At 43.3% G+C, this 18,434-nt stretch overlaps 1 protein-coding gene across 3 annotated transcripts in view; it reads right to left on the reverse strand.

The window, feature by feature from the left end:
- ST7 (suppression of tumorigenicity 7) overlaps positions 1–18,434 on the reverse strand; it is a 122,915-nt gene that overhangs the window by 34,189 nt on the left and 70,292 nt on the right. For all 3 annotated transcript variants that reach the window (XM_088456242.1, XM_088456233.1, XM_088456250.1), the window contains exons 3-6: positions 9,366–9,525; positions 8,375–8,429; positions 4,089–4,204; positions 783–858 (exon numbers count right to left, since the gene is read on the reverse strand). In XM_088456242.1, coding sequence (XP_088312368.1) covers positions 783–858; positions 4,089–4,204; positions 8,375–8,429; positions 9,366–9,525 — 407 coding nt within the window. The remainder of the gene's footprint in view (positions 1–782; positions 859–4,088; positions 4,205–8,374; positions 8,430–9,365; positions 9,526–18,434) is intronic.

The raw sequence follows: 18,434 nt of genomic DNA on the forward strand, positions 1-18,434 counted from the left end.
GTTATCAATTTTTCTTTTGCTACGTTGGAATTTGTTACATAAAGCCGAGAAATCATAACTGTAGTCATCCAAGGCAGTGTTTGCGCAACCTGTATATGCAAGCTGGTTGGGTAAGCGGACTCCATGCATTTGCAAGTCAGGCAAACACTCTGGATCAGAGGTTCCCAAACTCCGCCATTATAGTCAAGATTTTAAGGCTATCCATGCTTGAGCACAGGTGACTTAATTAGCACCTCAGTCAATTTGATTTAAGATCTGGACTCAAGCATGAATATCCTTAAAACCTGGACTGTAATGGCAGAGTTTTGGAAACCCTGCTCTGAACAATGAAACTTTCATACCAGGGTTCCCACAAATCCTAATCCAGTTCTAGGTCTCTGCCTAAATGATAACAGACCCTAGTTGTGCAAGCAGAACAGAATGCTTAGACAACCTAAAGGTCATTCTTGTGGGGATGCTTATGTTGCAGGATAACCTCAGCATTCTGGTCATGTGGACCTATAAGTAAAATAGAAAAACAGCCACAGGGAAGCCAATTTGTTTTACACTAATGGCTCCCAGATAATAAGTCAAGAAAACCAAGTAGTTGACCTGAAGAACTGTTTTAGCTTACAGAGGTTTTCCTTTGCACTTTGGTAGGATGTACAGGATGTGGTGCTCCATACAGTACTTGAGGTAAATACTTGCTGACATTCAATGTGGCATAGATGAGTAATGTGATACAAGCACAGTACAAGTAATTACAGAGGTTTCTGTTTATGCAGTAAAATATGGCTACTCACTCATTTAATTCTAGTGCTTCATGTGCAGCAGAAATCCTGGCTTGTGGATTCCTTTCTCTCCATGCCTTCTGCATTACTGTTTAACAAAAAAAAATCATAACCGGAATTTAAATAAGAAAGCTACTATACAAGCTAGTTTAGCTGCGTCTTATAACCTAAACAGCAGGCACAGTAACATTTCTTGCAGAGCAAACAGATTGGCTAGGTTTATTAGCAAATAAACACTGTTAATGACCTACTATTGCATGCAGTGTGTGGGTCATTGTTAATGACCCACACACTGCATGCAGGACTATTATATGATGGACATTTGCAGACCACAGAACAGTCTTATTGCGGCTGCAATGCAAGGTGGTAACAGACTGTGATATGCTGCTATACTAGTATGGGGAGATGTCTTCAAATGGATTATGGCCTCAAAACAAATTTCCACAGCATATTCTCCCAATATATTGGTGCTCTGTATATTTAAATATACTATAAAACTGGTACATCCTGTCCTGTCCTGCTGATGATGCTTGCACAATCTGAGCCACTTCCCCCCTCTCCTCCCTCCCATTAGCCATATTTTAAGCAAATAGAGGTCATATTTTGTATTAGACCTATATAGATTTGTGAAAAATTTTATATATAATGTTATATCAAAACATATAATTGTTTGTGTGTTATTAGTTAAAGCAGACTGGGTTGCTCCTGCATTACATCATCAATCATATTTCATAAACATTAGGAGGCCAACTATCCAGGAAGATGACAATTTGTTACAGCAAGTCTCTCATCACACAGTGTGTGCCAGTTATCGCTGCTGTATCTGTATGGGAACAATTTCTAATGTAAGAAGACCAAAACAGAAAATAGAAGGAGCTGGAGCCTTTTAGGGATTTTTTTTCCCCACAAAATCATCATTTTGCTAGTTTGATACCCAATATGAGTGTTCATTTAAAAAAAAAGTTTTAAGGGTAGAAAAGTAAGGTGAATGAATATATGTAACAAACTGAGATATACAATAGCCTGTAACACCAAATATTCTGTTAAATGTTCGTAATTCCTTTTAATCCCAAAGTGAAGAAAATTAGGCACAATAAAAGAACTGCAGCAGTCAGCGACTTCGTGGTTTCAGTGTATGATGAAGCAGATGGACAAGAGTTGAAATTAAAAGTTTTTGCCTTATTGGGCTTCTATTTAACCTTCATGCTGTCCCATTCCCCTGCACAACCCCTCTCTGCTCTTGGCTTAGTCTCTGGTCTCTTACATTCCAGTAAGATAACAACTCTATATTATTATTATCATTATCAATTACTTATATGGCAACAGCATATTCCATTGCCCTTAACAATTGGATCATAGTTATAGCTTTGAAAGTCTTATCTATTAAAAGGATCATTCCCCCATACAACTGCATTGTGGTCTTGGAAGCCTGTAGGAGGGACAGAGCAGGTCTACATTGTTTTCTTACATAAAATCCAATTGTCTTGTATTCATTCTCAATTAGAATGGAGGTAATTCTCCCAGACACTTTTGCCTTGACAAACTGCAGGAAGAAAGGAGTGGCAATCCTAATACATATCAAAGTTCCTTTACTTATAATACTGCTCTCAAACCCATGTGATTGCTTTCTTATAGTGGGTGCCAATCTTCACTACAATACGGTCATACTAATGCCCACAGGTGCTTCTAATCTTCTCCAATATCAATGGGCCTAGCAGTATTACATATACATATTCCAAATTACATAATAACCATCACTAAAATTTGCCTTATAGAAAATATCACAATTTGGTTTCTATTTGAAGTAAGGTCATGTACAATGGTTGCAAAATATTCTTATGGTGGAACATAAACTCTAAGGGCTGGATCCCCATTGCTGCCCGATCTCACTCTGTAATATCCAGAGTCTGGTCCCTGGCTGAGGTGTGGTATCATATATATGAATGAGAAGTCAAGACAACGCATACCCAACAACAACAGATACAATCCATTTCCTTTCACCGAGGACCTTCCACAGTAAAAGCAAAGGTCACCTTTCCTATAGGGCCCTATCTATCCAGCCAGACGCCTTGAGGACGAAGAGTAGCACGGCGCACCTGGCCCCAGCAGTCCCCGGCTTTCTGCCTCTAATCCTCGTCTCCCCTCCACCTCTAATACCCGGTACCCAGGTGCCTCCTTCTGTCCCCGCCTACTCCTCACCTCTCAATACCCAGCTGCACCCAACCTCTTCTCCTGTACCTGCCTACTTCTCCTGTCCCAGCTCCCCTCCACCTCCTCCTGTATGTGGCTCCCCTCCACATCTAATACTCTGCATCCTTCTGTCACCAGCTCCCCACCTCCTACTCCTGTTCCCGGCTCCCCACCTCCTACTCCTGTTTCCGGCTCCCCACCTCCTACTCTTGTTCCCGACGTCTCACCTCCTACATCTGTCCCCAGTTCCCCTCCTACTACTTTTCTCGACGGCTCCCCACCTCCACCTCCCACACATCTAGACAACAAGGAGCCATAAGGACCTTCAGCACGAGTGCCGCCAGCTCACACAGAATAAAATAAAGGACAGAAGAGTGCACAAAGGTAAGAGAAAAAAATATTTTTGGTATACTTTTAAAATTTATTTATTGGTCTGCGTTTTTTTTTATAAAATGATGCAAAAACTAGTTTCTACATAATTTTATGTATCATGGCCATGTAAGAACAGTCTGATGCAGAAGATTTCACAGAAATCTCCTGCAGAAGATTAACTACCGCAGCAGACTACAGTCTGACCCCTATGTACAAAACTGATACTTTTGGGGGTATAAGATAGGCATTCTAGGGGTATGTGGGGATGTGTTGTGGCATGTGTGTCTGACAGGCATATGGGGAAGGCTAAAGTATAAATTATGATGGGAACCAGAAATGGTCAGGTAGGACTTCATTTTTTTTTTTGTAAAGTGGAGGGTCCCAGGGACCCACATATTTTGTTGCTCATCGATCACTGTAACTCCAACACAGATAGAGTCATTGGGATAAATGTAATAGCCTGCGGACTACAGGCATCGTCGAGATCCGTGCGAGACTGCCCAATGGTTTAAAGTAGTAGTCATTTAAAAATCAATTTTTAAAGGACTGCTACTTTAGCACTTTGGGCAGCCTCGCGCAGATCTTGCCGATGCCTGGAGTCCGCAGGCAATTACATTTATCCCATTTTTGGAACAGAAATTATGGCCTCAGTCCAAGTAAGGTGTTTATTTTGTGTTAATAGGCCATACGGGACAGTTACACAAAAAGGTGAATGCTGCCTGTACAAGTAACATTAGTGTAGAGTGCTGCTCTTACTTGCATCTGCTGGCCGCACATGATCTGTGTCACATGTGAAGAAGGTCTGATGATCCTGCGCCGAAAGATTCATATCATAATATGTTAACGGCTCCCGTCCTGTCACCCACGTGTATCTGTAATACAATGAAAAATCCTGATCTGGGAATGTTGATCATACAATCTTTTTTCCTAGCAAGATATTGGATTATGGACACTATATTATGGGAAAGCAACCAGTAACTGTCATGTATAGTGAATATATAATGGAAAATAGTGGTTTCAAATGGGAAGGTGTAGTCTGGAAATGGATTTGTGATTATATGGCGATACGGGCTCTTTGCTTAATTAGACTACCACACCCCTCTATTAGTTTTGTCATCCTCTGCAGGAATACTGGGCAACAAAAGAGATTATAACAGGTGGTTTGGGGCTAGTAAGTGATCTCATCATTGTTTTACTATATAAATGATTCATATATTTTAAATGGATATTAAAATGGAAAAGATAACAGAAAACAGATAGAGTGTTTGCATTTACAGCTGCTTCAGGAAGAAGATAAAGTCAGCATTAGAATGGCCAGATGCTATCAGGGATGAGATGCAGTGAAATTAATATTAGGAAATTCACTTTTGCTGTAGACAAGTCAGGTATAGAGAGAGAACACTATACAAACAAAATAAATGTATAGGGGAATTATGTAAATCCTACACTCTCTCATACTGAGACTCTGACATGTAATTTATACTGTAGGCATATGTAGTTTATGTATAGGGGAGAATGTCTTACTAAAGTGAGAAAAACTTAAAATAAGATTTTGAAAATGACAAAAAACAATGAAAAGCAATAGATATTCTACTTCTACAAATATCCTGAGAACAGTGAAAATTTATGTTCTCTGTAAAGTTCAGCAATTAGACATTTTTCATTCAATGTTCTTTGCACCCGTCAAAATGACAATTGTTCAGACATCTCAGATTAAACAGCAATGAGAATCATGCACAAGCCAGTCAGGGTAGGCAGGGGAGCGAGAGCTCCTCCCTGTCAGCCTGCAGAGTTTTGACTATAAAAATTATTAGAACTTTATAACTTAGAAATATCTTCTTTACATTATTCTGTTAGTTTTTATAGGCAAAACTCCTCATGAAAATTGCAGCACTCCCTGGAAATACAAGGAGAGACGAGGCAGTAATAGCTCAGCCTCACCTTTGATAGTTCAGACAGACACTGCCTGGAGCTGCGGGCTGGCCCACGAAGCAGCCAATAAAACACAGAAAAAAAGAGCTAATAGAGGCATGCCTCACTGTGAGGGGGCATGGCTTGAGCTCTGATGGACACCTGATGATCAGGTGACCAGTCCAGGAAGTACTCAGGCATCGGAAGCTCAGCAGCAGCACTGAGGAGGGAAGGAAATGGAATATGCAGGAAACACACAATTAGAAAAGGGTGTGGAGGGTCCACTGTGGATAACAGGACACTGTCTGGGGGCTTGTAAATCACTGTGTAACAGGATAGGGGTTTTTCCTGCGGACTCCGGTAGCTGTCATTATGCAGGGACCGGCACTTTCTATGTAAGAAATCTTTTGTGCTAGGGGGATCTTCTGTGCTAGTGGGAGATATGTGTGATTGGGGTATTATTCATTACCAGACTCACAATGACTTAGAAGAGCAATCAGATTTATTCTTCCCTTCTATTTATTAGAGGTAAACTCAGAGAAAGTCTCAGATTTACTGATCAATGTCTCGTTCTGCTTCCCACATCTCCAGAAGAACACTGATTACACTTACTTAGACAAAAAAAAGCTTTTCTCATAGAATTTCCCAATAGTTTGGTATTTAGATTTCATAAGGCGCTCTCAGTGTGTGGCACTTGGTTTAAACAGATACCTTGAAATTGTAATTGAGGGGCCTATTTATTTATGGGACATGTTTTCTTCATCATTTGGCCTTCACCCTCTACATCATAGGGTGACAGCTTGTGTCAGCGAAAGGATTCGGTGGCTTTTTCCCAGGGAAAGCTTTCCTTATGTAATGGACTGCGGTGATACAAGTGGTGGTAGCATACTGTAATATTTAGAGATGAGCGGTTCGGATTCTGTGGAATCCGAACCGCTCCGAACATTGGGGATCCGAGTCCACCCGAACACTGTTCGGGTGTTCACCGCCTGACTCGGATCCCCGTTCGGGGCCGAACGGCGGCCGCCTGATGTCGGATTCTCACTAGAGAATCCGACATCAGGTCTCCTCGCGTGTAGGGCAGAGCGCAGTGATAGCGCTCTGCCCTACACAGACACAGACACACAGCCGCCAGCAGCAGCTGTGTGTTTGTTACAGCAGCCAATGAGAGTCACACAGACTCTCATTGGCTGCTGCATGGAGGGAGTCGGCTGGAGCTCACACATGAGCTCTGTCTTCCGGCTCCCTCCTCAGCGTGTGACAGAGCGGACGGCGCGGGAGCGGGGAATCAGGTAAGTTTTATTTTTTTTATTTTTTTACTTGTCAAAGGTCCGGGGGCGCTACTGGGGGGGGGTCTGCACTACTGGGGGGGTCTGCTACTGGGGGGGGCTATACTACTGGGGGGGCCATACTACAGAGGGGCCTGCTACTGGGGGGGGCTATACTACTGGGGGGGGTCTGCTACTGGGGGGGGCCATACTACTGAGGGGCCTGCTACTGGGGGGGCCATACTACTGGGGGGGCTTACTACTACTGGGGGGGGGGCTGCTACTAGGGCAGCCTACTACAGGGGGGGCCCATACTACAGGGGGGGCCCATACTACAGGGGGGGCCCATACTACAGGGGCAGCCTACTACTGGGGGGGCCTGCTACTGGGGCAGCCTACTACTGGGGGAGCCATACTACTGGGGGGGCATACTACTGGGTGGCATGCTAATGGGGGGCATACTACTGGGGGGGCATACTACTGGGGGGGGGGGCTGCTAATGGGGAGCATACTACTGGGGGGCATTCTACTGGGGGCACTGCATAGTGGACCCTACTACTAAGGGGACTGCATAGGGGGCACCACTGCTGGGGGACATTCTGTAAGGGACACCGCTACTGTGGGCATTGTGTAAAAGGGTCACTACTGTGGGCATTGTGTAAAAGGGGCACTACTGTGTGTCGTAACATAAATAAGAGACACTACTTTATGGTGTAATGTGAATCAGGCCCTATGTGCGGTGTAATGCTAATAAGATTGTGCACTGTGACTCCTAGGGCCGTAGCCCACTTTGTAAACAAGTACTGTGACTCTGCTGGCCGTACCCCACTGGGTGGGTGCACTACTTTTCATTTCTGCCACTGCTGTGTGGCAATGTGTCATAGATGTGCTTTATACTGTGGTGTCTGTGTCGTTGTGCCGCTGCTTTGTCGCTTAGTAACCAGTCAGCTCACTGCAACCTTTGGCCAATAATGTTGAAAACAATATTATAAGCTGTGATATGGTCTAAATTGACTGGAAATTAATGTTATTGAGGTTAATAATACTCTAGGAAGAAAAAAAAGACCAATTTATGTGATTTTAGCTTTTTTTGTCAATTTTTGTAAAAAAATCCAAATCCAAATCCAAATCCAAATCCAAAGCCAGTCACCGCAGTTTGGCAAATCCAAATCCAAATCCAAAGCCGGACGACGAATTAGAACCAAATCCAAATCCGGCAAAAATGGTCCGGCGCACATCCCTAGTAATATTATGTTATAAAGTGAAACTGGAATGAGTCAGAATGCTCCAGTGTGTCTTTGAGACTTGGCAAGCCAGGCATAGTACGCACAGATGCACTAAAGACTGGCTGCTCAGGTGGTAAATTAAACTATACCGATGCTGGATTGTATTACCGTGCAGCTGTGTAATACTCTAACGCTCAAATAGTATATCGCAGCAATTATACATTTTCTATTGCAGGGTTAAGCAACAATAGAAAACCTGTTTTTTTGTTGCATTTTAGTAAATAGGAGCCTGAATAACTTGTTGGTATGAACCACTTCCATATTATTATTGGGGTCACTGAAATATATTCCCTGCATATAATTACTATGGCGTGTTTGTGTCTTGAAAACATCATAGGCAAGCATGGTGGGGAAAGGAGGAGGACTACATTATATGGGCAGTATGATTTGTAGGATTTTCCAAAGAAGTATTGCTAAAGTATGTGCTACTATAGAGACTATAGTAGGTCAGAAATATTTGGGTGAAAGACACATTTCTAAATTCTCTTGCTAAATCCTGTGCTTGCCACTCTGAAACACACATAAAAGTATATGGTATGACCATATGCATGTTTACGGTGCCCTTTACACAACTTACCTGTTATACTCTGCACCACGGAACAAGTTTAATGGATTTCTCCAGACTTTACATTCTGTGATAGTGAAGAAAAGGATAATGAAATAAGAGATTCATTACAAGGAAGGTATAATATATATATTCAGCAGACATACAACATAACAGAAGTATCTATTATCTTCAGAGAAAACAAAAACAAGAAATCGCCCTGAACACTGCTAGGAGAACCAAATGATCAATAATATGTCTACAGGACAAGAGAGAGACAAATCTTCGACAATCAAGAAATTAGAAACTGTAATACATTACTTATGACTAACATTTTAAAATCAAATGAAATTATACTGAGATGACGTTAACTTGACTGGCAAAAACCTGGGAAGAGTAAAAATGGATTTTCATATTCTCCAAAATGAATTCTTCTAGAAATGTACTTTTTATGGTCTTCCACTAGGTAGCGCTATGGCTTCACCACACTACCTTGTAAATGAAGCCTTTATGTTTAGTTCCCTTTGTAGATGTTCACATCGAATTTCAGAAGCTTCAAATTGATTTTGTTTATATATTTGTAGCACAATGTTTACATAAACACTATGCAAATTAAAGATTTTCATAAGAGATGCATATTAAAAACAGCATTTGATCACCAGTCATTTCCTATACTTTTATAAATGTCTAAATGAAGAAACAAAGCATGGAAAAAAATTCTGGAACTAATTTCTAATAAGAAAACGATATATATTCTATTCATATAATACAGCAGAAATGGCACTCACGTTTGCAGAATACATTTTTTACAAAAAAGGCAAGCAGGACGCACTCACAGGACTTTAAAAGTGGTTAAATGATTATGATTATTTGTTAAAGTGAACACTTTAAGCACCTTAAAAGTGTTGCGAGTGCCATTTTACACACACACACACACACACACACACACAAACTGCTGAAGTCACTGCAAGCCATCTGCCAGTTTAGGAATCAGTATTCTCTACAGCAGTGATTGGAATCCTACCTGAAACACTTTGTCGACTTGAGTCAGCATCCCCATTACTCGTGTTTGTGCTACTTGGTGCGCTATTGTCAATACCTCCTAAAAGAGGGCGCAGGTGACTTACGGAGACTTGTTCAATAAATGATGTGCCGTACTTCCGAAAATACCACCATTCAAATATCTGAAAATCAGGTAAGAAATGATATATGAAAAAGAAAAAGGGGGCGATCCATAGAGCAATTAAATCATTTTAACACAAACAAAATTATATGACAAGTGAAAACATTCGCACCAGATAAGAAAACAACCACCATCAATAAAGATGATGCAGGTTAATAACATCACTCCTATTTCACCCGTTCCTTGCTGTGGATCTAAGGAGTGGTATAACACCAGGCTATTAGTCTACGCGGGTAATCAAACCATTCTGTTTGTCTGCTTGTGGGGTATAGAACATAGATAGTAAGCTCCTATGGGACAGAGACTAAAGTGGAAGATTAAACATTCCCTGTAATTATAATGATAGTCACATCTCACAATAAAATGATTTAACATCAACTCAGCTGTATTCAAAAGACTCTGGGGTACTTGTACTAATAGAGAGATAAAGAAGGAGAGCGATAAAGTACCCACCAATCAGCTCCTGTCACTTTACACGCCATATTTGAAAAATGACAGGAGCTGATACACGCTATGTTTGAAAAATGACAGGAGCTGATTCTTTAGTACTTTATCTCCATCCACTTTATCTGTCTCCAAGTCTTGGCATATCTATCCCAAAGGATATCCTACCAAAAATGATGCATAATAGTGGAGCAGAAATTAAATTATATTGTATTGCCTGAACGTGGCACTTCTGTGACTGCTACAAATGGCCTATAAAACGTGATTCATGTGAAAAATGTTCCTCATTTCCAGCAAACATGTATTTGATTGTTGCAACTTAAAATGAAGAGGAAATTAAATATTAATTATTCAATATTTTAAAAGAGCAGTGACACTAACACAGTTCACTTGCTATAAAAGTTGCTGATCTACAGGAGACAGCTCCCCCTCTTGTACACTTATGGTGGGTACACACTACACGATATGCTCCCTGAGCGATATCGTGTAGTGTTGTCCCCGGCAGGCTGTGCTCAATGTCGTTCATTAACGATATCGTTCAGCGCCGGGCTCTCTCCCCCATTCCCTGACATGCAGCAACCTGACGAGATAGTCAGGTTGGCCTGCATGTCAGCCCGATGAACGATAATGACGAACGACCCGCGGGAACGCGCTTCGTCGTTATCGCTCATCTTTTTGGGGTTAAAAATGGACGATAAAGTGGATGACTGAACGATAACGATATCGTTATCGTTCAGTCGTCCACTTTATCGCCCAGTGTGTACGCACCTTTAGGGAGTGACTCCATTTTCCTTGATATGCCACGGAGTGCCTCCAGAACGGTGATGAAGGCACTCTGTATGACTATTTTCCCTAATTTTCCCTCGCACCCCTTCCAGGTGCCCAGGAAAATGAGCGATGATTCCTTTCCATACTAAATGGCAATGTATGTAGCAATACATAGCAGTAATGCCAGGTGGAGAGTTGAATCCCCCTATAGACTACTGTATAGTAGAGTTTGGACCAAATAATATGGAATTTAAAGTCAGTCAAATAAAACTGTTCAGGCTCCAAGATTTCTCAAGGCACTAAGGCAGGGACCTTAGGTCTGGGGGCCGTATATGGCCCGCAGTATCATTTGGTCTGGCCCTCTGAGCTTTTTTCTGCTATCCTCATCTGTTAGCAGGGTGCCTAGAATGGTATCCTGCAGCCAGAATCTATGCAGCAGTGCCGCCTGGAGCATCCTTAGGATGCTTCAGATGGTCACACCGCTGCCCTTACAGCTCCCTGGAGCATCCACAGGGTGCTCCGGGCATTGCTGTAATCACCGGCGATTGTGGACCCGCCCCTGTGTGACGTCACCAGGTCCGCGAATAATGTTATATATGTCAAAATGGCCCTCGGTAGAAAAAAGGTTCCCCACCCCTGCACTAAGGAATGGGAATATTCTCGGACATCAGTAAAAGTGTGAAGGAAAATACAGAAATATGCACATCTGTGATCTTCAAAGGACTTTTCCCACAACTCTAGGGCAGTGATTCCCAACCTCGGTCCTCAAGGCACACTAACAGTCCTGGTTTTAGTGATATCCATGATTGTGCACAGATGGTTAAATCAAAATAACTGAGGTACTAATTAAGTCACTTGTGCTCAAGGGAATCAGTATGATTTACCGCGAGACCCATCCCAGGCGGTTGGAATCCCGGCAGCGGCATCCCAGTAGAGGATCAAATCCCGATCGTCAGAGGTAAGTATATACTAACCTATTGCTATCCCCTAACCCTAAACCTCCCTTAGAGGTGCCTAACCCTAACCTTCCCCCCAAGTGCCTAACCCTAATCCCCCCTTCCCCGCCGCCTAAACCTAAGTCCCCCAGGGGGGGGCCTAACCCTAAGTCCCCCCTGGGGGTGCCTAACACCTAACCTCCCGGAGGGGTGCCTAAACCTAACCTAGCCTAAACCTAACCTCCCGGAAGGGTGCCTAACGCAAGTCCCCTCCGGGAACCCTAAACCTAACCCTCCCCCACCCCCCGGCTATCCGCGCCAGGCGTCCCTTTGATCGGGATGCCGGTCGTCGGGCTCCCGGCGTATGTCTAATGACAGGCGTCGGCATATCGACGCCTGTCTTTAGACCCTTGCCGGGATATGACAGTAGGGAAGCTGGGTGTCGGGATTAGGACCGCCGGCTTCCCGACTGCATACCGTGCTCAAGTACGGCTATCCTTAAAACCTGGACTGTTAGTGTGCCTTGAGGACAGTGGTTGGGAACCCCTGCTCCATACCTCCCAACATGACCCTCTCCAGGAGGGACACAATGCTCTGGTCCTGAACTTCCCTAGTAAGAGGTGGGGCTTCAGCGCAGTTCAAAATTCAAATAGGGGAGTCACACCAACTGTCATTTCACACGCTGCCAAATATCACTGGCTGGGACTCACTGGCAGTTGGTGTGACTCCACTATTTGAATGTTGGACTGTACTGCAGGCCCACCCCAGGAGCCTCCACCAATCATAACTTAACAGGGAAGTCCAGGACCAGAGCATTGTGTCCCTCCTGGAGAGGGTCATGTTGGGAGGTATGCTGCTCTAGGGGGTATATTTACTACAATGCAGGTTTTTAGAAGTGGAAATGTTGCCCATAGCAACCAATCAGATTCTAGCTATTATCTTTTAGGTGTTCGATAAATGATAAGTAGAATCTGATTGGTTGCTATGGGCAACTTCTCCACTTCTATAAACCTGCAGTTTAGTAAATATACCTCCAGATCACAAAACAAATTTAATTCCCTTTTTTCCTTAAAAAAGTTAAGAAAAACATAATGATACAGTTATTCAAAATAGGACCCAATATTTATTATCTTTCCACTAATCACCACAATTAGGAACAGTCATACTGCACCCTTGCCCAAGAACATGTAAAATGTCTTTTAACTGACCATGAAATAACATTGTTACTTGTTGCAAGGGAACACTGTGAAAATAAATAGGATCTACTAAAAATTACTATGAAAAGATGTGAACAGGTTTGACAATATTTTCTTTACACATCAACCACGGTTCTATATGGTGAGAAGGTATTGGTGACAAAGCCTCTCCATCGCCAACATTAGCAACTGTAACTTTACAGATTTAGGGGTCTATTTACTAAGCTTTGTTAGGAGATAAAGTGAATGGTGATAAGGTACCAGCCAATCAGCTCCTAACTGTCATTTTTGAAACACAGCGTGTGGCATGGCAGATAGGAGCTGATTGGCTGGTACCTTATCTCCTAACAAAGCTTAGTAAATAGGTACATTTGCTAAACTATGCATCCTTCACACATAGCATACCCGCTGTCTGTAACAGATTGAGCTGTATTAATCTTGTACACCAGAAGATGGCAGCATATTTAGCAGTGGCTATACATCTCTCCCAACATTCCAGATTTTACAATTAGGACATTTAAATCTCTCCTTTAATTCACTGCTTCTTGACTCACTACAGTTACCCATTCAAACCTAAATCAAAAGTAGTTTCTGAGATTTATAGAAATGCCACTATGCTGCACAAATAGATTAATTGTGTTGGCTTTCAATTAGAGTCAAAATTGGGTACTACGCAGAGCAGCAGATGCCCACATAAGAATAAACTAGCCAGCAGATGTACCCATGTGTTTAACAACTTTAGGATCGCCCGTGGCACATTTACAATAGATGAGTAGACCATTCCTATACCTTTCTAGGTGTAAATTAGGCATTACCTACAGCAGGGCTCGACAAATCCCGGGGGCCAGGTCGCCATGGCTACTGGATCTTGCTGCCTGGCTACTAGATTTTGGCAGTGAGGGAGGAAGAAGAGCCTCATCAGCTCCGGCAGAGATTAGTGCCTATAGTATTGCGGTGTTCATATCATGCACAGGAGTGCATGTGCTGAGTGTCGCCTGCGGTGACTGCTGTGCCTCTGTCCTTCCCGGCCTGCACTGACTACTCCTCTCCATTCTGGCCTGCTCTGATCCCAGCTGTCAGTCTCAGTCTACGCTGATCATCCTGTACGTCCCGGCTGTCTACTGTCTCCTATCTCCGGCTGCATAGAGCTCTCCGGTAGTAGGGTCTATGCGTGGCCAGGGCTGGCGGAGCGGCTTCAGAGGGATAGTGGTGTGACCACGAGGGGAGCGGGGTTTTGTTGTACTTTCTGGCACCACTATTTTATGTGAAATGTGGTCTGTTATTACTGGAAGGTGGGGGGTGGAGCAGTGGAGCTGTGCAGAGCAGTGAGGGGGCCTCCATTCAACTGTGACCATTTTGTGGACTAGTATAGTGTGTATACAGTTGCATAACACACAGAGCTGTGCTCCTCACTCACTCCCAGAGCCGTAACTAGACTAATTGGTGCCATGTGCCAGAAAGAGCATTGCCCCCCCCCCTCATTTTTCAAAGGGACATAATGCACCCAAAAAAGTGCCATGGCTTCATGGGGAAGGGCCAGGGAAGAGATAGGAGAGGCCAGCAGATGCTAGGGATGAAATAAGAGGAAGCTACAAGCAAGAATGATAATAAACAGAAATTTGACAGGCCCAAACAGCGCCCCCTGACCTGTGGTGCCCTGTGCGATGGCACCGGCCGCACTACCCTAGCTACGGCCCTGCTCACTCCTGTAATTTTTTTGGGGGGACGGTGGTCTGGCTCCTACAATTCCATCCTGGCTCCTAGATTTTAGAAAAATTTGTCAAGCCCTGACCTACAGTACTATCCATGTGTACACCCAAAGCTTGTGATTGCGCTGCCTGAAATCATATAACAAAGCCAGGGAACAATCTGACAGTTCCTGGCTATGTGACCAAAAAAAACAAACAATATTTATATGTAAGTTCTGTACCCAGATCACTCTGCCATGCCAGGGACATTTTGTCTGTAAATGATGAGTATCTATATAGTTTTGCGATTTGGCAGAGTGTGATGCAGTCCTAAGGTCGACAATAACAATATCCACATTCAGAATGCTGAACCACAATGTTGACATTTATGATATCGACATTGTTAAAATGTAGACAGGCAACATGTCTCCATTCTCAGAAATAGGGCTAGGCACTAGAGAGGGAGGGTTAGGGGTAGAATACTCACCGGATCACCACCCCGTCAAATTTATTCCACCGATTGACAGTCACATGACCGCCGGGACCCAGAATGTGCCACTGGAGCTGCTGCAGTCATCGGGAGCAAGTGACAACTGGGCCACAAAGGACGATATGTCTATTCTCTCATGTCGACATTTAATCAGTGACAACATGATGAATGTCAACAGGATCATTGACGACATATTACGTGTCGACATACCATACCATACCCGGAAGAGTTGGGGTGGTGCGTGTTAGGTGTGGTTTAGGTTATACTAGCCTTTCCCAAACTGTACCCTTAACTTTCTTCAGGTTTTAATTATATCCATGCTTGAGCACAGATAAAATAAAAATGACTCTAGTACTGATTTATTTAGTTAACTGTAGTCATGCATGAAACCTGGACTGTGAGGGTACTTTGAGGATGGATTTGGAAACAATGTGTTAATGAAGGTTTGTAATACCCCTTTTCCAACAAAATCCCAGGTCCGACCCAGGACAGACCCCTTTCACACCGTGGCGACGACCTGGGCTATTCCCGTGTTTGCTCTGCTCACACTGCACCTGTGTGCAGTGGAACTCTTCTGCCAGCACTTGGAGATGACATCATTGGAAAAATATTTTCCTAATGCTAAACTCCTCCTACGTCTGGTCTTTAAAATATAAGAATGAAAGGGGTGTTTTTTTTATTTTTACAACGATGAACACAGAGGCCAGTATGCTAGTGGAGGTTCAGGCAGAATATTATCAGTTATATATCTATGAACAAAATAAGCATATAGGTGGCATGAATCTAAACAAGACTTCTGCTACAGTATACAGGAATAAAAGATCAGAACATGTAGGGCCACAAACCACGCAGTGAAAATGGCCACCACTGCATAAACTTTTGTGCTATATGTCGCCGTCAATGGGAAATGTCGGCACTATGTGCCTATTAGGGTATGAATATGTAGTCATGTAGTGTGTGTGTGTACATTTTTTACTCCTGATGCAGCTACCTGTGGCACATGAATAGTGTCTGGTAACTGCAGCACCAAAAGAGCTAAACATTGATTTAAAAATAATTCAAATGCCGGGAAATGTTTTAATAGATGTTATATTTAATGTTTGGCTCTGCTGCACTAGAATAGTTAATGTCCAGAGCTGCAGCATGAAGGGGAAGGAATCCCAGTGCAGTGCGCAGCAGGAGAACTGTGGAAACGTATGTATAAATGTATGGACAGTGCCCTTTTATATAGAACAGTATTTTTTCAATGAGTCGTTCTGATCCATAGAAAGCGTACTGAGTGGCAAAGTATCTTGTTAAGGGGTGTAATGTTGACATGGTGTTAATGATAATATTCAGTATGTCGGCACACACGAGAGGTCGACATGTAATATGTTGATATTGTGAATGTCAACATACAGCATGTCAACTATGCAGTATCCCATAGGGCTTTAACTTGCCCTAGCCGCAGCTCAACCCTAAAACCTGGAAAAATTGTGTGTTAACATTCACAGCTTTGACATTCTGACCGTATACCTTTGTTATAGGACAGCAATTGTGTCACGCAGACACAGCTAATAACATGCTAATTCATTTATTAGGAAGGAGAAAGTTATGTGTTCAATCAGATTGTATTTAAATCCAAATAGAAATGTTTGCTTCATGGTGTGCTAAGTTGTCAAAACTTCAAAGGATAAACGCAAGAGAAAGATTACTGTCAACTGAGTTGAATTCCAAACTGGGAAGTCATTGTTCCTGATTTGAGATCATAAATGTGAATATTTGTCAATACATCTAGATTTGGTAACTAATCTTAGTTGGGTTAAAAAGGCTGTGTGCTGGTTTACTACCTCTGTATTCTCTGCCAGAATTGTATTGGAATCGGTATGTAATACCGACAGACAGGATCCAGGCAGTCAGAATCCCGATGCATGGATCCCGACAGGGTTAACATACCGACACTTGGTGGTCGGTATGCTAACCCTACCCCTTTCCCTACCCTAACCCTCCCTCCCTGGTGCCTGAACCTAAACTCCCCCCTAGTGCCTTAACCTAATCTCCCCCTCCCCGCACCCTAAACCTAACCCTCCCCCCCTTAGTGCTTAATCCTAACCCTCCCCCTAGTGCCTAACCCTAAATATAACCCTACCCCAAACCCCGTTACTTACCTTCGGCATTCTGGTGCCGGTAATGTAAGTTGCGGCATCCAGATCCAGCCGGGATGCCGAACGCTTACCGTATTACAGGACTCTGAACAGTGGATATACCATCTTGAACATCGTGGAGTATGTATCCTGTTAACCAGCATTAGAAGTGTATCCTTTGTATTTCTGAAACAACTTGTAAGCTGTGATATTCCGAGCACCTTGAGTAAGGAATTATTTTGTATTTTTAAAGATGTTTTCTTAGAGCTAATAAACTTGATCTTCCTTTAAGAAACAAATTAATCTGCTTGTATCCTAGGACTAACAGAATAGCACCAAATGTTCTTCCTTCCTCCGGCTGTCCTTCAGTTGATCCCAGTGTCTCCAAGCCCTGCTATCTTTTAGTTAACAAGCACAGCACTGATTTATAGTAAGCAGCTAGTCTGGACTTAGCCGGCACCAAACAGCAAGAGCATCATGACCACATATGCCAAGTAGTACTTAGTTCCAGGTGCCAAGATAGGAGCCTGGTGATGGAAGCGAGTTGACTGCAAACAACGCACTTGGAGGAGTCAGTAACAGGCAGTCACTGATGGAAAGGGAATCTCTGTCCCCCAGGAGTGGCGAAGTAAAGGTGCATACACACTAGACGATATGCTCCCTGAGCGATATCGTCTAGTGTGTCCCCGGCAGGCTGTGCTCAATGTCGTTCATTAACGATATCGTTCAGCGCCGGGCTCTCTCCCCCATTCCCTGACATGCAGCAACCTGACGAGATAGTCAGGTTGGCCTGCATGTCAGCCTGATGAACGATGATGACGAACGACCCGCGGGAACGCGCGTCGTCGTCATCGTTCAACTTTTTGGGCTTAAAAATGGACGATAAAGTGGACGACTGAACGATAACGATATCGTTCAGTCGTCCACTTTATCGCCCAGTGTGTACGCACCTTAAGACAACTCAGGCTGCTCCAGGAAGTGTAACCTCCCGGCATTCTGTATTCGCCAGCAGAGTAAGGCCAACAGGTCACAGTTATGCCTAGATGTCTTCAGTCAGAGACAATGCAACTTCAGGTGCCCGGAATAAGGCTGCTCTTATATTTCATCTCATTACAAAGCTCAATTCAATTGTAAAGATGTTACGCACTGTTTAACGTATCAACTTGCTAGCATCTGAAATATGGTCTACCTCTGATATTGGTTTAAGCTACTGCTGAGGTGCCGCTTGCTTACCCATCAGATGCTGGCAAGGTGGTTGCAGAGTAC

The sequence above is a fragment of the Taudactylus pleione genome, unplaced genomic scaffold (assembly GCF_031769625.1).
Source record: "Taudactylus pleione unplaced genomic scaffold, aTauple2 ptg000041l, whole genome shotgun sequence".
In the NCBI taxonomy this organism is placed as follows: domain Eukaryota; kingdom Metazoa; phylum Chordata; class Amphibia; order Anura; family Myobatrachidae; genus Taudactylus; species Taudactylus pleione.